Genomic DNA, 20,279 nt, shown 5'->3' on the forward strand with positions numbered 1-20,279 from the left:
CGAATTATCGCTCATACGCCGTGTGGGCCGGCTCATTTAATACCATTAACGATGTCGAGTCGCATTTCGTTAGCCTAATGATCGGCCCAGATGGCACGTGCTCTCCATGTGCGTAAAAAAGTAACGTTTCACCGCCGCTTTTACGGCCAAAATAATGAAATTTTATGTGGCAGACATATCCTTTTTTATGCACCAACCGAAAAGGATAATGAAAGGGCAAGTCATTATATTGTTTCGGCTTCATAATGCCGCCGTTTCCATATCGGATATTGGCCTGCGTAATCGGGTAACATGAACATGAGCAACATCAGGTATTAATACATTCGGCATGGCAGTGCACGCCACCACGGCCCTTTTATCGCAACTTTTTTCAATAAATCAAGCCCGAGGTCAGTCATCAATTATTTAGACATGGGTCAGCAAGTGTCATATGTCACTAATAGCTCCTTCTCTCTTTCACTTTTCTGCTTCCGTTGGGCTGTCTGTCTCTCCTTCTCCGCGCTCACCTGTTGACTTTTTAGCTGACATTTGGCCAGGTCTATTTCCAGGTGACAGCACTGAGAAAAAAGTTTTTGTCCAATATCTTTAATTATTATATTCTTTAATATAAAAAAATATATATCTCTAACAGTCATATTTATCTGTTAATTCATTAATTTTAACTTTAACAATAGATTTTTTTTTGATGACGAAATTAGAGACTAATAGAGTTCCTATAATAAATATAAGAAACTATAACATATAATAAATAAAACATTGAATGTATCATTATTATCTATAAAATACAAAAAATGTATTAAAATACTCTTTAGAAAAATAATTAATAAATGTATAAATACAAATAATAGCAAATGATAATAAAACACTTTTTTTTAATAACTTCTTCCATTGCAATTCCTATTAATTACTATCTTTCTAAATTATTTATTAATTTTAAAATGGTATCTATGGAAGATGAAATTCAAAAAAATAATAAAAATAATATTTTTTTGAATAAAGTTATTATATTTAAGTAAATGCCTGATTTTAGTAAATTTACATCTATTTTATAAATTTCTGTTATGATTATAATAAAATAACTACCGTTTAATACTATATATTTATTATTGCCAAAAATCTTTAAAAACCAAATTTAAACATGTACCTTTTTGCATACAATTTCTCAAAGTGTGGCAAAAGTTTATTTTCCTACACGGGCTCTTTGAACTATTTTCGTTTTCTTTTGTTTGCGACCAGACTTCCTAAGCCCTTTGGCGTGTTTGTCCATACATTGTGTTTCCATCCATCTCTCCATATATACAGAATACCGCTGTTAGAAGTGACGTCACACTGGCCCAACACCCATTCATGCGAAATTGGCTCCATGGAGCGGCTGTCTGGGCGCCCTGCTGTTCCCCAATTTAGCCGGTTGACGTTGCTTTTAGCGCTCTTAGGGACAGCCCACTGTAGGCGGGGAACTGTAAGCTGGTTTGCTGTTTGTTGTGGTCTTGATTATCATGTTTACCGAACACGCAACGAACCGCAACTGAGCTTATCACAGGCCTAGGGTTTAATCGCTTGTCGCGGCCTGGCGGGGGGCTACTTTTGGATTTCCAGGTGGGCGACCAGGTGGGCGACGGAATAAGGCAAATCGATAGAATCTATTGTGCACCCTCGACAGCCTCCATATGGAGCCAAGAATTCATAATTAGCACATTGCCGTGCTGCCGGAACGATAATCAAAATCAAAAAAAAAATATTATAAAAATTCAACATCTGCTTTCAGTTACTCGAATTTCGATGGGAAATTCCTCAACTTTGATTTGCATTTTCGGGGGCCTCGCTGCACAGCTCTCGGCTGTGAGTGCTTCTGGGGTCTTGGATAAATGATTTTTCCCCAATTCGTTTGCAACTTTGAATTATTCATGGGATTTCTCTTTACATATAGAACACACAATATTTCCTTGGTCACCATCATCGCCAGCCCTCCAGTCCCAGCCCCCCATCCAACTGGCGATTTAGTTGTTTTTTATTTTGTTGCGTTTTGGGGCTCAAGTGCTGAATTATGCATGGATTATTTATGCGAATTTTGTCCTTATTTGAAGACCACACTCTTGAAAATGCACACAAAATTGCAGGGTCTTGGTCCGAACTGAGTCCGAAAGACTGGGCGTATACGTTATGTAGATTACGTAGCCGCAGAGTGGGCCCTAAAACTGATGGACAGCTCATAAATGCTGCTGATCCTGGGCCGAATGACCGAACTGTGGCTTAATTAACTGTCAGGATAATGACGAAATTAAACGGGATTACGCCAGTCTTTTTTGATGGCCCGGCTTACACCATGATGCCACATAAGAGACTGCCTCTAAAGCGGGGATTATTCACCTCGGCAGTGCGGACGTGCGTTCCAATGTGTTTGCTCACGTGTGTGCGCCTCGGGGAGAGAATCAGAGAATCGGAATGGCGAATCCTGGAGACTGGCAGGCAGACAGGGAGTCACAATTCTCGCTGCCCCGAAGCTTTCATTTTAATTAACTGGGTTACCTGTGCGGGCCAACCATTTCGGAGCCAAGTAATTACAATTTGCCAACATCAACTGAGGGAGAGGTGAGTACACGGGGAATATGCCCTACTAATGAAAACAAAACATGGAGTGTTTAAGGCCAGAGGATATTTCTTTCCCTGAAGCATAAAACAATATTTCTTTTGTATTTATTAATAAAAATAGTAACTAAAACAATCATTTTTTTCTCACAGTGCCTCTTCTAAGAGATGCAGTAAAAACAACTTGTCACTGCACCGTAAAGTGCTCTTTCCTACTCCCTACTGCCTGCTTCTGCTGTCGCCTTCTGAGCATTCCCAGACATCTGAGTGAAACTTGCCAAATTGTCCTCATTGGAAACTCTACACTGACTGGCTTCCCTCAGCTCCCAGGCAGCTGCCTTTGAGCCCGCCTGCCAGCCATCAATTTATGCGTTTGTACTCGAATGGCTTTGTTCAATTTAACATCTTCTTGTTCGGCAATTCGCAGATGGCAGCTGCAATTTCAATCAAGAACACACAAGCCCTAAAACAGCGGGGGAATGGGTCGGAAATAAAAGGGCAGACACCTCGAGGTCGCCACCAAGGGCGACAGACTGGTGCAGGCCCCCGCAGCCTCTTCAGGGCTCGGCCAAGATGTTGATTTGTCAAATGGCCGCATAAACAGAACAAAAATTAATCACGAGAAAGCCAAAGAACTGAGAAACGGGCGACGGGCGATAATTAAAAACTATATCGGCCAAATAGCACGCGACATCTAGACAGAACGAGTACAGGCCGAGTGGAAAGCAATGTGTTGGCCATTCATCTGGCCGGGCCAACTGCCATCGAGTGTACTTGCGTGTTGTTTCTTCTTCTGTGAGTATCTGTGTCGGTCATTTGCATTTGTATGTGTCTGCTTGTGAGTGTTTGTGGTGTGTGTGTGTGTGTACACCGGAAGCGCAGCGACATGCAAAGACGCCATAACCGCCATGACGAACAGCAGCAATAAGTCGGAACATCCGCGAACCTGTGCGTGTGACTCCCCCAGCGCCCCCAGGGGCCTCATGAGGTTGTCGGTCCTAACCCCTTGGCTGACATGGCGCCAAAATCATAGCGAGGGGTGGCCATTTAGTTCTGACAATGTTAATTAACTGCCTGATGAGATCTTGTTACTATTTTTTGTTATTTTGTTAAAAGGATGTGGAATTATCTGAGAATTTGCTAACGAATTTGTTACAATTTGTGAGATACTGAGTGACTTGTGAGATTTTGATTTTTATTGAAATTTTGGTTAAAATCATAATACTTTTTTGATGATATATTATATAGTATACAATAATTATTATAATAGGAAATAATGTTATAAATAATACTTATACTAGGAAATTGTTTTTTAAAAATGATTTTTCAAAAATCGAAGTATTAAAAACTTAACAAAAGCATTATTTTCAGTCAGAACTACTTATATTAAACCAATATTTGCAATTTAAACGTATTATTAAATACTAAACAAAGAAAATAGATTGGCTCTTAAATAGATCAATTAATAGAGCTATTACATAATACTCTTATATCTTATGTATTAACTAAGTAGCTTATTAACTTTAAGTAAACACATTCCTTCAATTACTTAAAGAATTACTACAAAAACTAGTAGTTCTAGAACCAAACTTAAAGCTCTAGTTTTTAAAGAGGCCCACTAGTTTTGAAGCCGTAAGTTCTCATTAGAGAAACACTTAGACTTCTACTTAATTAACCCAGATAGCAAAACAATTGCTGGCATCTAGCTGGGATTAATATTTAAACAGCTGACTTGGACAAAATTCTGCAAGTCATCATTTGACTTAAAGACGTCTCTAAGCGACATGGCTTTGTTGCCATTTCAACCGGATTCTCGTTGTCGGCCTGCCACAGATTCGGCCCCGTCCGAGGGCTGTGGCAGATTTATGCGCAAACTAATTTAGCCAGAGCCGCACTCCACCCGCATAAAAATAGCTGGCCAAATTGTGCGGCGTCGTGGGCTTTTCAAAAACGGCTCAGCCTTTCGAGTGGCACTGCCAGCATCAAAGGGAGTCGGCCTAGGACCCAAAGGATACAGGATAACGGATTTAAAAATACAAAAAAATGAAAAACACACGGAGAGAGCAGCTGTCGCTGGTGGAAACGAGTGGAGTTTATGGCCGCCAGGTGGATGAATCGGTTGGATGGATGGTAACGTGGCTTATCATTGGCAACCGTGGAGGCCAAACATTTTTATTTCGGGCCAGGCACTTACACATCCTGAAAGCTGGCTGGGTAGCTGCTGCTCCGAGTGAGTGTGCGGGTCTGTGTGTGTGTGTGGTGTGAGGTCACCAAGACAAGTGCATGGAAATTTCGCGACTACATCCTCCTCGCCTCGAACCGCTCCTGTTACTCCTGTTTTTCCCACGAACTGGCTATGATTTCAATTGGAAAACACATTTAGCTTCTGCCCTGCTGCTTGCATTTGCATTTTTTGTTGGCCGAGCAATTCCCTTTATTTTATTTTCTGCACAAAAACACACACAACACGCTCTACACACGGTTAAACACGCTTTTTATTTTATTTATTTATTTTTATTTTTATTTTTTTGGGTAGCACAACACACACACACACGCGAGAGATGAATGGGTATAAGTCGGGGGAAATGGTTGTAGTTTTTCCAGAAGGGGGCGAGCGGGAAAATCCACAGAGTGTTCAGAACGCGCGTGCCAGCGAGTGGAGCGAAGTGGAGGAACACGCGCTTCCGGATTTTTCGGTGTGCCGCCGTGGAGACAGAACCGTGGAGTGAACACTTTCTGGACAATATTTAATTCGACTCGAACTTGGATTCGGTTTCTCGCCGCAACACACATCCGCTCCGAGCAGTGTGCTGGTCGTACCTGTCCTCCTCCCGGAAAACAAGAGCGCTAGGGTTTTCGCGCAACTAAGAGAGAGAGAGCTTTTGTTGGCGTTTCAGGGCGCCAGAGCCAAAACGAAAGCTTTCGTCCGAGCGAAATGTGAAAATTGAGTGGAACACGGTCGAGTGGCTCGTCAAAAATGTAGAAGGACCGGAGGACACTTCAAAACAGGATAAACATGCCAGGTAAACACGAATGTCATTGGCGATTGACTTTAAAACCAATAACGGGAAGCTTTAATTTGTTGATGTTTCCATTTCGGCCCTTGTTTTATTTAAATAATCGATGATGGGAACCCTTTTAGCATTCCTTAATCCAATTACGGCACTGCTTCTCCCAAAGGCTCTCAGAAGAGGCTCCAGAGCTTTTAAAGGACTCTTTAATTTGAATTAATTCACTTGCCAAAGTGATTTCACACTTGAAATGTGATTATGTACATGTCTAATTACATTTTTAATGAATTTTAATGCCAAGTTACTTTATTCATCATTATTTTAATAATGAATAAAATAATTATTATTAATAATTATTTTTAATAAGTAAATAAGTTTTCAAAATGTGTTATTTAAGTTAAGCGATTCCTGTTTAAAATAAAAATATTTTTAAAGTCAATATATTTTTAATTATAAGATTAAATCAGAATTTTCATTTATTAATGACAAATTTAAGATCATTATTAATATTTATACAAGAAATGTTAAGAAAAAACAATATTACTTTCAGAGTATTCCGTTATGGATAATCACATTTTTAAAGTCAAAATTTTTTTTAATTAAAGAGTAAACAAACATTTTCATTTATTAATATGTACATACATATGTATATAAGAAATGCTAAGTAAAAAAAGAATATTAATTTAAGTTCCGAGATTTTGTTTTATGCTTATTATATTTTTAAATATTAGAGTAAAAAATTATTTTCATTTATTTTTAAACAACAATTTTAAAAAGTATGCTATTAAAAGTACTAAGTGGAAAATACTTGATATTTAATTTCTGTTTTATTCATAATACCAATTTATCATAATACCCTACCGTATATCGTAATATTGTAACACTCCATATAAAAGAAAGTAATACCATTACAATTTCATGCTATAATCTATCCATATCTTTTATAATCCATGGCGAAGAGCCCCAACCTTCGGAGATTGGAGCGAGATTCTGGAAAGAGCGGGAGAATGACAGATGGAAAGATCGCTCGGGGCGGCAGCCGATCGATCAACTTCGGCTCGAGTTGAGCGGCTCAGGAACACGGACAGCCAATAGCCTCGATCAGTCGCTCGGGAATTGTTTGTGAAGAAGAAAGCTTGGAGCTTGGAGCCTGAGATTGGTCTAGATTTTGGGAAAAGTGCTTTTCTGCTTTGAAAACTACTTAGGACGAGGCCTTAAGTCGGTAAAAATTGAAACTAGCGGCTGGAACGAGAGTTTCAAAAATCAAATCAAAAATCAAACCCATCAAAAATCACTTCGAAAGGAAGTCCGAAAAAACACCGGTAAGTGGTCATGCTGTTTCCCACTGCTCGGCGAGCGCCATTGCAGAAAAGCGTAAACTACCGTTATCAGCTAGGGTTCCAGTGCCTTGCACTTTACACTTTCGTTCGCTGGCCTCCTTTCCATTCCCTTCCAGCGTCTCGTCGCTGCCTCCATGCATCCATCCCCTTCTTCGCTGGTCCACTCGCCGAGAACTTCTGCATTTCCATTTCTCGCTACAGTGTTACCTCCGTAAAGTCGACTTCGATTTATGTATGTTACTTCGGCTGCGCTATGCGCGAATTTTATGGCAGATACACTTTGATCCCGCCAACAAATTTTTTTTTGATAATTTTATTATGCTTTTTTTCTTGTTATTTAATTGAGGCTTTCGCGTATTTCGCTGGGCGATGCAATAAGCGCTATAAATATAAAATAAATCAATGTGATGCTTGTGTAACTTTATATTATACGCTCATACGCCAGATTTCTTTCATCTGGATGGATCGGAGAATAAGAATGAAATGAAATGGCAATCATCAAATTAAATTTATGCGAAAAACACAATAAATTAAGCAAAATACATATGTAGCTGTGTTTCATTCGAATGGATGATAGGGAATAATCGCCAACGAACTGTAAAAATCACTAATAACCCAGCCGAATAACCTCACCCACACCAGGGAATTGTGCGAGAATTCCGAGACGGAGATCTCCCGTAATCAGCCAAACACCGAGTAGAACTATTCCAGTACCTACCGACGGAATCGAGCAAAGTTCATACGGTCTAATTTTATAATACTTAATTTGTTTTGATTTTTGTTGCTGCATCTCCTCTTAATTTTTTGCCGTTAGTCATTGTCGGCTGAATATTAGCTATATCTGTAGCTATATAGCGACTATAAGTTTTGCCAGACGGCAGCAACAAAAAACAAAAGCGCTTCTCAGTCCCGTGGTAGCTCGAATAAGTGCGAAGTGCCGATCTGTCCAGATAAGCGGTCCACTTTCGGTTCCTCTGGCAGACGACCTCGCCTCGTCAGGTTTATTAATATGGTATTACCGTACTCTCATATAGCCGTGTTCCGGTAGCCGGGTTGTTCAGCCGGTAATCACGCGCACGTATACCTTTTACGGCGGAACTAATAATTATTTTCGGCAATTATTTCGCTATACACACCAAACAACATATGCCGACTTTCGGGTTTTAAGGCACTTTAGGTTAAATTTCGAATTAAATTAAAGACTTTAAAGTTTTTTAGTTTATGAATTTTTTATTTTACATCTAGATTTATCGGCTAAGAGTTAATGTCCATTTTTTTTATTGGGAATATTTTTGGAAACATATTTTAATTTATGGATATCTACTGGCTAGGACTGAAGTCTAAATGGCTTTAATATGTGTTGGGAAAAGTTCCATTCATATATATATAAATATATATTTTCTTATTGGGGCTGATAATTTTAAAAATTTTATTTTTTATAAATATTTAGAGGTATGTTTTTATACACTTTGATATTATTTTATACACTTAAAATTTATCATATTATAATTCAAGTATATTAAAATCGAATTATTCCTAAATATCCATTATTCTCATTTTACAAACAATTCATAGTAGAAGATTTTGTATCTCAACTTTCTAATAAACTAATTATCAAACCCAATAAAATCGCATTATTTTAATCAGCAAGATGGCTCAGGAGACAAAGACGGCGGCGGGCGCCAAAGATAAGCATCAGTTGCAGCTCCAGCAGCAGCAGCCGCCGAACCAGCGCCAGCAGAAAACCGATCACATCGACGAGGATGAAGTCAGCGAACTGCAGATGCCGCGCAATTTCTACGACCGCGTCCGGGAGCAGGCGGAGCGATTCGCCAGCACGTGGATTGGCCAGTTCGTGATCGAGCGCACCGATCGCGCCCTGCGGATGATCGAGGACACGGCCAAATGGAGTCTGCCGCAGGGTGAGCTTAAGCCCCTCAAGTCAAAAGACATATATCCTCTATATCTATATCCAGAGAAAACATCCGCTCCCCTGGAACGCCCCCTGCCCTGGGGTCCCTTCCTGATGCTCATCATCTTGTTGCGTCTCACCCGGATGTGGTTATCGGTGGGTGCCCTGATGATCGGCAACGGTCCGATTGCTCCCTCGGACATGGTCTACTTCATCCAGACCAGGCGGCGCAAGCTGCGGGCCATCCGGGTGCACGGACTGAAGGTTATGCGACAGTGCCAACAGGAACTAGCCTACAGCAGTGGCAAAGGACTCACCCAGAAGCTCACCCAGTGGCTGTCGAAGGCCATGTGTCGTCCGGGAGTCCAGAGGGCCAATAGTGGGCGTCTTTTCACCGTGCGGAATATGGAGCAGGTAGGTCTTTTTCCCAGAGGCCCATAAGCCAAAAAGTATGCAACAAAAGCTTTCTGTTTGCGAGTACCTGGTATCTACATTTCATATTTTATATCCATTTTATCCTTTTTCATTTCTTGGATAACCAGACTACCCAAACCAGTCCGGCTGTTATGAAGCGCCCACGGGAAGAGGATCCTTGTGCTGACCCAGACCACAACCTGACCATCGACCAAATGCTGGCCAAGTACGCCAACGAGAACTCCGACAACGATTCGGACTTTGTGCCCAATCTGGAGGAGGAGGACTCCAGCAGCAATACCAGCAGCGACGAGAGCAGCTCGGAGTCGCACTCCAGCGATGAGATCAGCAGCGGCGAGCGGGAGGAGATGGCCAATCAGGTAAGGAAACCTTAAAATCTAGAGAACTGGGCACCAAGTGACCTATGTCCCACAGGTAAAGCCTCCAGGCAAAAAGCCCGGCGTGGTAATGGAAAACGGAGTCCACAACAAGGCCGAGGAGAAGGAAAACGATAAGGGAAAACTGAACACCATCCCAGCACCAAATACCAATGGCAGCAACGACAAGGAGCAGGCGGAAGTTGGTAATGGACATTGAACTTGAACATTATTAGACTCTCGTGCATAGCCCCCTAAGATTAGGTTAATCCCAAGTATCGATTACCGATTTAAGCGTAGATGAAAAACTGAACTTGAAACCCTGTCATGAAATACAATACAATACACTATGGTTACCACAAAACTCAAAAGTTCGTACTCGTTACCTCAAATGGGTATAACTATTATCAGTATTAGGAATTCAGATACTCTTTCTGTGCCTTTTTTTGCCCCTGACCTCGTATCTCTCTCTGTTTCCCCCCAAAAGCCCCGGAGCAAGCCCATTCCGAGAAAGCAAAGCTAAGCCAGTTCATTATATCCGGTGGATTTTCATCTTGTGAGTTTCGAACCCTGACCTTGCCTCTGAACCGCCTGTATTTGCCCCTCTGGTTTCTTTCAGTGCCCGTTGCCAAGCCGGAGATTCAAAGGAAGTCGTCGCCAGGACCTGTAAGTGCCACCAAACCGAATCCTGGTCACCTCAACAGCACCGCGGCTGCAGGTAACTCGAGAGAGATCGCTCCGCTCGGTCCTAATTAATATTTTAACGTTAGTATTCTGTCTCTGTTTCTGTTACTCCGTGCATGTGTTCAAACACAACAGCCTCCAATGATCCCGACCCAGATCCTGAAACCGAACCCGAACCCGAATCCGAAACCAGCGTTACCCCGATCCCAGATCCGCAGGTTCAACAAATCCTCGAACTTGCTGCTACACTAACCGCCCAACAAATGTCCAACTATCCGACTGTGGATACCCTAACTCCTGCCACCTCCTCTGAGGATATATTCTATAGCCCAATCGGTGGGTCTTACTATCCATGTTCTTGAAATATTTTTCATCTAACACTTTCATCTTACCACCTTTCTTCATATCCTTAACCGCTAAGACTAATTATGATTTAAAAACTATCTGATACTAGTTTAAAAACTTTTCAAAAACAGGTTCCCCAACTTACTTCAATAGCAACCTAGGAACCCAGGCTCCCCCGAAGACCTGCCTTCCATCCGCTTTGGGCAAGTAAATGCTTTAATGAAGAACTTCTCTTCAAAATTCAATAACTAACAAGAGTTTATTACAATTTAGCTCATTCCACGCCCGATTTGAAGCCCAATGATGGAGCCGACATCGAGTCAAGTGAGAACCAGAAGCACCCCCACCAGCAGAAACAGAATCATCAGAACCATCAGCGACAGAATCATTCCCACCAACGCCATCGCGGCGGACGCAATCGGCGCTAGAAAATCGATTTTCCATTCCAATAACACTCTTTTTTTTACCAACCTCCTTTTTACGTAACCCCATATTGTTAGTGAATACTGCGAGTAAAGCTCTGAATTCAATCGGTTGTCTGTACTTGAGCGTAGAATAAGTGTATCACATTTAGGAAATATATTATTTTGAATCTCTGTAGCTAAGAATCCTGCACAGGTTCCAGCTTGAAGCGAATGTCTCCGCACGGAGCCAGGATAATGGTGCTCTCGTACTGCATTGGAGTTTCTGGAAGCCAGCTGATCTTGTAACTCCTCAACAGGCGAACCAGTAGGGTCTCGATTTCCAGCTCTGCGATCCGCTTTCCGATGCAGGTCCTTGGCCCGAAGCCGAAGGGCAGGTATACAAACGGATTCCGGGACCGGGCCTCAGGACAGGCCTGGACTCCGGGCGCAGAGTCCGCTTTCAGCCAGCGTTCCGGCAGAAATTCAGCGCTCTTTGCGAAGTACTCATCACTGTTGGACAGCTCCAGGACGCCCATTAAGACACCAGTTCCGCGCGGCACTTGGTAACCCGATAGCACCAGATCTTTTGTGGTTATGCGGAAGTTTCCAGGTGTAATTGAGGTGATGCGTAGGCCCTCCTTGATGCAGGCCCTCAAGTATGGCATGTTCTTGGTGCTCTCTTCCGAGAGAGATCCTTGAGGATCGGGAAGAACCCTTCGCAATTCCTGACTCAGTTGCTCCTGCTTTTCGGGGTTCCGGGAGAGATGATAGAGGATTGTCAGGAGGGATGATGATGTCTGAAGAATGGATTAGAAAGGATTTAAATTGATTAAAATATAAGGAAATATAGCTTACAGTATCAATGCCAGCCATCAGCATGTCCATAACCATCACCACAGCTACTTGCTTGTTTAGACTCAAGAGCTGTTCTAGGACGCACTTTTTTTCGCATTCATTTTGACTTTCAAATCGCTTGATGGCCGCCTCTATATAGTTTGTGGTAATCTCGGTAATATCGTCATACGTTTTCAGGAACTTCTTAAAGCCTGGTGTCTTGTAATAGGGCCAGATGGAGGGCTGAACATCGTACTTGAAGCTATAGTTGAAAAATTCACCCATATGGTGGGCCAGTCGGGAGGCATTTGGATCGGGCTCATCTGTTAGTAACCCCATTCGAGTGTTCAAGGCCACAAAACTAATGCTTTCGAAGGCCCACATTTTCAATTGATCATGGAAGTCATTATCGAGGAGATGGGTCTCGGAATTTCTTTGAGTTTCCAATCTATTTCAAGAGAAGGTTTGTATCTTAAATTTAAAATAATATTATTGGTAAAAAGCAACTTACTTATCCAAAAATTCCTTAGCTATCTGATCGAGTTGTGGCAGATTCTGCCTTACATTTTGAACCTTCATTAAAACCGGATTCACCTTGTTTCGAATGTCTGCCCAAGCTTGACCTTGTCTAAAAATTATATAAAATATAACTATAAATGGTTTTTTAATATAAAGAAAAATACTTACTCAGATACCAAACCGCCTATGCCTCCGAATACATCTGGCCTTTGGACTTTTCGATAATAGCTGAAACTCTCCAGGCCAATACGAATAGGCCAAAGGCCTTCGTTGCGATAGGTCACCTCAAAGTCCTCTGGATTGTAGGTGAAGACGACATTGGCTTTACCCATCAAACCCGGCATACTATATATGTCTCCGTACATTTCCCGCATACGTCGGTTCATCTGAATCAGATTTGTGTTGTAAAGGGCACCTGTGGATTGAAGAAAATGGTGTCTTAAATCCAAGTTGGCAGATTTCCATGCAGGTGACGAACGATTCACAAAATTAAATCAAGAGGGGGAAGTGTCGCAAGCAGAATATAAACTATTTATCAAATTATTGAGAAATAAATTAATATATTCCATAAAAAGAATTTTCGAATCGTATATTTTCTTAAAGGAAATAAGATTCTATCGTCACCAAAAATAAAAGTAGATAATTGTGCTTTCGTCACTGGAAGTGAACATTTTCTGAGAGAAAGAACTGAGACTAACCTCCCGGCATAAAGTAGGAAATCATACGCCAACTACTAGGTCCTGGCATATCCTTATAGAGCTTAGCTTGTTGCCATTTTTCATCAACGCGTGGCGCCGTGGCCTCTGCATATTCCAAATGAGTCTGATCAAAAGAAAAAACATTAATAATACAATATATTATTTCTATTGTTTGTAAACAGTGGACATACACATGTACATATGTTTGTTATTTTCTTATTATTTGGAAAGCTTTTTTTCTCTCTCACTCACCTGCTGATTGAAAATCCCACCCACCGAAAATTCCCTAACAAAACACAGCTGATAAGCAAAATGCCCCGGACTTTTGATAGTTTTTCCAGTACTTTTCCACATCATGACTTTTGAACACAAATCGATTCAAGAAACCTTAAATTAGTATATAATATAGAATACTATACTATAACCACTTTTATAATTAGAAAATAATGAAAACCCACTGAAGCTTGTCAACCGGTTGCGCGAAACGACAAATTGCAACTGAATAGTGACTAGCAAGTCTAAGCTTTTTTGATTTGAAAGCTTTTAATAGTCGGTGGTCGTCTTAACATTAGCCTGCTATAATAAAGGTAAATACATTTTATTATTTAATAATAATTCTGAATCAATAATTGTTGAATGTGGCATATTGATTATTTGGTTATATTTCAGAATAGTCAAGTCCTGCTTGTTCTAAAAGGATAGTTTGTGAGACTATTTGAAAAAGTAAAGAATGCTCACGGAAATGGTTCGTGTCACAGCTAGCTTTTGACAGTTGAACCATTTGTAAAATGCATGTAAAATAGTTTCTACATTATGTTGAACTCACCAAAAAGATGCCCCCCCAATAAATAAATCAAATTATTTTCGTTTTTAATTACATATATTTATTGCATGCGTAAAATTTCCATAGCTTAAAATGTTGATTTAGTTTCATTGGTTTTATTACAATTTGTTGAATTTCTATTCGAATTTTTTTGTCGCTTTTCTTGTCCTTTTTGGGGATTGTTTTTAAATACACATTATTATGTACATTGAAAGTTTTGAGTAAGTTGCAAGAGTTGAGTTATCCGTAGAGTTAGATTTAAAGAAATAGAGAGTTGATTTATAAGGTACATTATAGTTGTTGAGTTTTGCACGTTCAATTTAATAAGTAGACAATACATCAATAATATCAATATCTCAATATCAATGAAGGATCTAGAGTCGAGTTAAACTTTTGATATGTATTTTGTATGCAATTGGCGTAGTTCGAGTTCGAGTTCAAGTTCGAGGACAAAATGCAACTACAAATTGCTCTTTTGGATATATATTCATAATAATTATATAATTTCGCATTACTTTAGTGTATTCATCGTACGTTCTCCATTCTGGCTCTTCGCTTGGATATCGGCTAATATATAATTTAGCTTTTGTATAAAAATATAAACAAATTAGAAATGTTCGTTGTCTTTTGCTACAATATTCAATTGTGGTTTCTATTTTCTGGTTTTCTAAACTAAAGTCACTGTTTAAAAAATGTGGAATTAAGGAAAAACAATTTGCGGAGGACCTTCAGTCTTGCTTTGACTTTATATTGCTTGGTTTGTTTCAATTCTTTCATGGTTCCATTGTCGTTGAGAGATCATCTTGATGTTCTTGTATATGCTTGAGGAGATACACTGTAAAAATTAGGTTTATACACATTCCATAGTCTATTTTCTATTAGTTTCATCTGTGCTGAAGATCCCTAACCAAAGGGGGGAGGTATATTGTATGTATGGTATGTATCAAGTTCAAGTGTTAAACCGAAATTGGATGGATCGTCACGGGGAGTATTAGCCTAGATTAAGTCTGATATGCATACGAAATATTTAAACTTTAGCCAAACAGCTGATAAGTATATACGTGTATATTCAATATTTATCTATAGGTAGAGTTTCCGTAATTGATTCGGGCTTACAAAATAATCTGGCTTAAAAATGCATTAAAAAAGTATCTCTGATAAAATTATGATGTAGGGGGTGCAGTATAATTATCTAAATAGATATACATATACTCTTGTTTGAGTTTAGTTTAGGCAGTGCAGGATTAACCTAGGATATGGCTATATATGTATATTCAACTATAAGTTTGTCTATGACGATTCAGTGACACATCGCGCCCTACAAACTAGGTCAAAATCAAAGTCATTTACAACAAATTTGATGCTCGACTTAGGCTCTAACAATGGGGCTTAGGATTATAGGTTCTTGTATATATAATATATAGATATGTATTGTTGTGTATATATAAGTGTTTGCCGACAATGCGGCTGATATGTTTCGATTTCATGTTGGTTGGTTGGTTGGTTTAGCGCCACACCGGATATGTAACGTAAGTTTGAAATATTCGATATTCGATACTCGAGTTGTATAATTGTGTATATTCTGGAGTAGATATTTATCTGATATGTTTAGTTTCCATGCACACTTTTTATTCAGCCGACTGTTAGTCTAAATACATTTTTAATTGCCTCCCAGTTCACTCCCCCTCTCCACTTAGCTCTACATTTCTCCCTCTCGGACGAGCATCGCAATCATTTTCAATTTTTCCTAGGCTTACATGCTATAAAATCACATTTAGTTGCTTAATTAATTTTTATGCTCACAGACACTCGAGTTCAACAGCACTCCCATACACACACACACCCACACGCTGCACACACCCACGCATGGAGAGAGAGGAAATAAACATATGTAGAAAAGGTGTAACCTTCGAACATCGTGTAGATATTGCTTTTATTTCGCTTTATATATATATGTCCTGTTAAAACGATACATATATAAGCGATTTGTGTGTCGCACACACACACACACACTTTCATGGCCTGCTGCACAGCGAAATGCGTGCAGTTTATTTCACTATTTATTTGTTTTTGTTCCTTTTATGCTTTTGTATCCTGCTCCTTGTTCCTTCTTCTTTCCAGTTCCTGCTGCTGATGGTGTAAAGGCAAATTTACATGTGGCCAGGAGGCGGTGTGGCGGGGCAGAGGCAGGGGCAAATAGGAATGCAATTTTTCAATACGCGCGCATAATTGAACTGTCAGAGCTGCTCGGCTCCGGCCAGGCAGAAATATTGCGCGCCGCCCTGAAAAGTATGCAACGCAAAATGGCTGCCCAGGTCCCAGGTCCTGGGAAAACTTTCTTTCTCACTTTTCCATTTTGCTCTCCCGGTTGCGCCTTGTAATTAAATCGGCTAGCGATTGACCACCGTCAGATTTATTGGCCTCCTGCCTGCAAAGGCGTTTCCATTTTTCCGACGCCCTCCCTATGAAAAGGACCTGTATCTTACTCCTCTGGCCAGCCCAGATCCTCGCCCACTAGCTCATAGAAGCGCTGGTTATACTCGGCGAAGAACTTTCGCAGTCTGGACACCACCACGGGGTCCACGTGCGGATGCTTCCGGCCCTTGGTCTCTCTGAGGCAGCGATCACCGTTGTCATAGCGCAGGCAGTAGAATCCCTTCGTCTCGTTAAAGTAAAAGTGCTCGCTCTTTACGCGGTGTTCGATGCCTGAAAATGAGTCATTTAAAAATAACTATAATATTAGCTACCTTTTTAAAATTTGTTTACAATGCATTTTATGTATAAAATTAACACTTTTTAGGGATTTAGATAAATCTTACTTAATATAAATTTATGTAAAAGAAGTCAATAAGTTTTAAATTTTAATTTTTAATTTAAATTTTAAATTTTTCTATTTAGGCAATATTTATTGTCACGAATGCACATGTAACACCCATGCTGTGTGATATTTGATTTTTAATGACCAAAAATCCATTTTATATACATACATGTATATAAAATGTATAAAATGAATACATACATACATTCGAACGATTCTGGACCCTTTATTATCATAATTAATATTTTTCCGTCACTCCAATGAATATCAGAATAGATTCGCGACCATATTTTTTTATAAGGAAAAACCCCTATTAATTAATCTTAAATTTTTGTTCCCAAATTAATTTAATGTCAATTGTTGGCTAAAATATTAACAAAAGGGCGCATAATTTAACTGCCAATAAATGTGCTAACCATAAAATAATAGGGCATGAAAAAATAAGCATTAATAGCCACTATTCTCCCAGGACTGTTCACCATTGTTGTTAAGTCCCCGAGGTTATTTTTTAAAACCACATTTTATGCGGCAATTTTGAATTGAAATCAATAATTATAATTAAATGCTTACCCAGAAAAGCCTCGATGCGTTTTAGTTGCGAGACAGGATCCTCGATAAGGCGATCCCCGTTGACAACCAGGAGCTGCTCGCGCGGAAAGACCTCCAGCCAGCGGTGGAGGTGGACGTGGTACATGGAGATGCTGAGCGGTCGATAAGCCTCGTTAACGGTGCCGTTGGGAAATATGGCCAGCTCCTCGAAGGACCTGCAAATGGGCGAGTGAGTTAGTGGGTGTGAGTAGGAACAAAGGGTAAGTCCCGTTTCGTGAGGGATGGCAAATTGAATGGCCAACAGCTGCAAATGAGCAGCTCCTCCTGTCAGCCCTTCACGGCCATGTCAAGCCTTCAGGTCCTTGGCTCCTTTTCGCTCCTTTTCCCTCTGTCAACAAGTGATGCTGCCACATCAGAGCGAGAGCGAAAAGGAGTCGCATTTTGGGCAACTTTCATTTGCAGTTTGCATTTCATTTGCATGTCAAGCAGAAAAGGATGGTCATGGTGATGGTGGTGTCCTTAACTTACTTGGCTGCCATTTGGGCGGCGCTTGCCAAGGGCGACAGTGTCGTCGTGGCCATGGAAGCTGCTCCACCTCCTCCTCCTCCTCCTGCTGGTCGCCTGGCCACAGGTCCTGTCGTGGCTTTTGTCTCCTTGGCTCCGGCTCCGCTGCCCCCCAGGAGGGCATTGTCATACCCACGGGCCGACTGCAGTTTCCCATAAAGAAGCGATTGCGATTGCAATGGCGATGGCATCTTGGCAGCTGCCGCTCCACCAGCACCAGTGGCTCCTCCTCCGGAGCTCTCCCTGGGACTGGGATTGGGATTCGCATTCTGTGGCTCGGCCAGGGGCAGGATGGCGGTGGCGGCATGGCTACGCAGCTGCGTGTAATCGGAAATAGCCCGGGTCACCGGTTCACGGACAATCAGCAGCAGTTTGATGCTCGCGTTCATGGCCCGCACTCTTTCCGGCACCTGCGAAATGGTTAGAGTGGTTGGGAAAAGATTCTAAGTAAGTTTATGGAGTGACATTTATGGGCAGTCTTGAAGTAAGACACTCCCAAGACAGCAAAAGTCTTGAAACTTTGATTGAAAAGATGAAAAGGATAAAGGAAACTGGGAAAGAAATGTGGTTTTATTTTAAATATTAATATAGTATTATATTCTTTTTATATCCCTTCAAATATTATCAATATTTTCAAGAGAAAAGTTTCATTTAAAATATCTCGCAAATAAATATCAGACTTGGAATAAATCAAGAGTCTTTTGTTGTCAAATACATTATCGCACATGCGCTTTTCGTAATAAATTTACTTTCCTACAGCCTTAATCATTTTTAAAGATTAAATTACTATTAAAAAACAGTAAAAAACCAGTTAATAACAAAATGTAAAAATAATAAAAACATAAACTGCAGAAAAGTTGAAACGACAGCTGCAATAACAAAGACGTCGGTTGCATCTAATTCAATGCAAAAAATTCAATATCAAAAAACCCTGGCATTTAATTAACTTTTTCCAAGTTTTCACAGATATTTAAATTTCTGGTAAATAAAGGTAGTTTTTTTTTTAAATAAACACATAAAGTAATATTTATGTGGAAAACAGAAGCCGAGGGCTCAAAGTATCCACTCTTGGCCATCCAATTAATGGATTTATGCTCCTGGACGACAATCGATAATAATTGCAAACTCTTGCCACTGCCACAATTTGAGGCAGCTTGAGGTTCCCTTTGTTGGCTTTAATTTACCGTGCTCCATGCCACGCCCCCTAGCCACCCCCTAGCCAACCTCCGCTAGCCTATCCGCCCCCTGCTGTTGCACTTCCGCAGCAAGTGTGCTGTGAACAATTTAATTAAGCCGGAAAATATTGCCATACAATGTTGGCTGACACCCCTCAGCCCGCACCATTGCCCCCTTGGTGGTGGTGGAATGGTGGTGGTGGCGCCTCCGACGGGGTCCTTGAATTTGCCACGTTGTATAAATAGCCTCGCAAATGGGCGAAACGAGCCGAGTAAATAAACTTAATCAATTTCAATAAGAGCCACCAGGCCGTGCAACAAGTTTAAAAGTTTTTCTTTCTTATCTTCCTTTTTTATGAATATTATATTATTACTTTTTTTTGTTGTTAGCTTGGTTGGGTGGCTGGTTGGGCCCCCGCGTACTCAACCGTTTCAGAATTATTCACGTTGATGAACCATTTTCAGTTTGGAGCGTGCCCCGGGGAATGTGCATTCCGTTGCATATTTAATGCGGCCAAAATGCATTTGGAGCAAATGAAAAGGAGCACGGAAAATGTCATATCAGAATCAGAATCAGCATCAGAATACATCACAGATGCGGGCAGAGGCCCTGGGGGCGGAGGAAATTGGGGCTTTAGGTTGAGGCCAAAAGTACGCCGTGGGGAGCTGCATTATTTATGGCCAAAACGGCAGTACCAGGGGCAAGGGCAGGGACACGGGAGAGCTGGCTAATTTGACATTTTCCCGACGAGTGGGACCCGCTTGAGCAGCATTAGTTGATGTTGCATCTGCCACTTGCCACTCTGCCCCCTCCGCCACGTCAATAAATATTAATAACAACATTAATGAAGATTTATCTTTCTGTTCTGCAGGCTAGACCCCTTTTTTGTGGCATCCTTTTCCATTTGCCGGGGAGTCCGGACGACTCCTCCAAGTGGCTGACAAATTGAAACGCTGCATCAACTGCAGGCAGTTAAAATTGAAATGAAACTGTATAAAATATGAGTCTGTCAGCCAGGATCCTGCACTTGAAAAAGTTTCGTCAACATTCTGGGAAAGGACATTGCCCTGCTCTACGTTTAAGGATAAAAAAGGGGAAAGTCGAGGGTGATAATATTATTTTTTTACATTTTTATCTACATATGAATATAAAATGTATATTACTTATACACGGTACTTGTAGAGTTTTATGTAAAAGAGGAGGCCAGAGCAGTACCGGGTATCAC

At 40.7% G+C, this 20,279-nt stretch overlaps 3 protein-coding genes across 17 annotated transcripts in view; 1 reads left to right on the top strand and 2 right to left on the bottom strand.

The window, feature by feature from the left end:
• The first annotated feature begins 6,681 nt into the window (after window positions 1-6,681).
• LOC6496591 lies at window positions 6,682-11,199 on the top strand. 11 transcript variants are annotated; one of them, XM_032455720.1, is made up of 10 exons: window positions 6,682-6,919; window positions 8,589-8,859; window positions 8,914-9,263; window positions 9,392-9,643; window positions 9,699-9,846; window positions 10,128-10,196; window positions 10,260-10,358; window positions 10,460-10,660; window positions 10,801-10,872; window positions 10,943-11,199. In XM_032455720.1, exons 2-10 carry the CDS (start codon window positions 8,589-8,591, stop codon window positions 11,095-11,097), a joined length of 1,617 nt encoding a protein of 538 aa, XP_032311611.1. In that variant the 5' UTR covers window positions 6,682-6,919; the 3' UTR covers window positions 11,098-11,199. The 11 variants fall into 11 exon arrangements, with proteins under 11 accessions (XP_032311611.1, XP_014763882.1, XP_014763880.1 ...); XM_014908396.3 differs by having other exon boundaries at window positions 6,683-6,919; window positions 8,585-8,859; window positions 10,801-10,876; XM_014908394.3 differs by having other exon boundaries at window positions 6,683-6,919; window positions 8,585-8,859.
• LOC6493979 (probable cytochrome P450 12b2, mitochondrial) lies at window positions 11,189-13,626 on the bottom strand. Of its 2 annotated transcripts, XM_001961178.4 has the most exons (7): window positions 13,583-13,616; window positions 13,377-13,511; window positions 13,125-13,248; window positions 12,595-12,841; window positions 12,419-12,535; window positions 11,929-12,355; window positions 11,189-11,870 (listed from the first exon to the last, which is right to left on the bottom strand). In XM_001961178.4, the coding sequence occupies exons 2-7, from the start codon at window positions 13,479-13,481 to the stop codon at window positions 11,271-11,273; spliced, it is 1,620 nt and encodes a 539-aa protein (XP_001961214.2). In that variant the 5' UTR covers window positions 13,482-13,511; window positions 13,583-13,616; the 3' UTR covers window positions 11,189-11,270. The 2 variants fall into 2 exon arrangements, with proteins under 2 accessions (XP_001961214.2, XP_044571695.1); XM_044715760.1 differs by having other exon boundaries at window positions 13,377-13,626.
• Window positions 13,627-15,863: 2,237 nt separating this feature from the next.
• LOC6493978 overlaps window positions 15,864-20,279 on the bottom strand; it is a 56,111-nt gene continuing 51,695 nt past the window's right edge. For all 4 annotated transcript variants that reach the window (XM_044715766.1, XM_044715765.1, XM_014907018.3 and 1 more), the window contains 3 exons: window positions 17,843-18,288; window positions 17,336-17,529; window positions 15,864-16,653 (listed from right to left, as the gene is read on the bottom strand). In XM_044715766.1, coding sequence (XP_044571701.1) covers window positions 16,430-16,653; window positions 17,336-17,529; window positions 17,843-18,288 — 864 coding nt within the window. In that variant the 3' untranslated portion in view covers window positions 15,864-16,429. The remainder of the gene's footprint in view (window positions 16,654-17,335; window positions 17,530-17,842; window positions 18,289-20,279) is intronic.

This window comes from Drosophila ananassae, chromosome 3L (genome assembly GCF_017639315.1).
Source record: "Drosophila ananassae strain 14024-0371.13 chromosome 3L, ASM1763931v2, whole genome shotgun sequence".
NCBI classification, from domain to species: domain Eukaryota; kingdom Metazoa; phylum Arthropoda; class Insecta; order Diptera; family Drosophilidae; genus Drosophila; species Drosophila ananassae.

Coding starts and splice junctions, on each gene's coding strand:
- LOC6493979 (XM_044715760.1), bottom strand. CDS start 13,481: ATGATGTGGAAAAGTACTGGAAAAACTATCAAAAGTCCGGGGCATTTT. Junction 12,536..12,594: donor ATAGGCGGTTTGGTATCTGA/GTAAGTATTTTT, acceptor TATAATTTTTAG/ACAAGGTCAAGCTTGGGCAG. Junction 12,356..12,418: donor GCTAAGGAATTTTTGGATAA/GTAAGTTGCTTT, acceptor CTCTTGAAATAG/ATTGGAAACTCAAAGAAATT.
- LOC6496591 (XM_032455720.1), top strand. CDS start 8,589: ATGGCTCAGGAGACAAAGACGGCGGCGGGCGCCAAAGATAAGCATCAG. Junction 8,860..8,913: donor CAAATGGAGTCTGCCGCAGG/GTGAGCTTAAGC, acceptor ATCTATATCCAG/AGAAAACATCCGCTCCCCTG. Junction 9,264..9,391: donor CCGTGCGGAATATGGAGCAG/GTAGGTCTTTTT, acceptor TTGGATAACCAG/ACTACCCAAACCAGTCCGGC.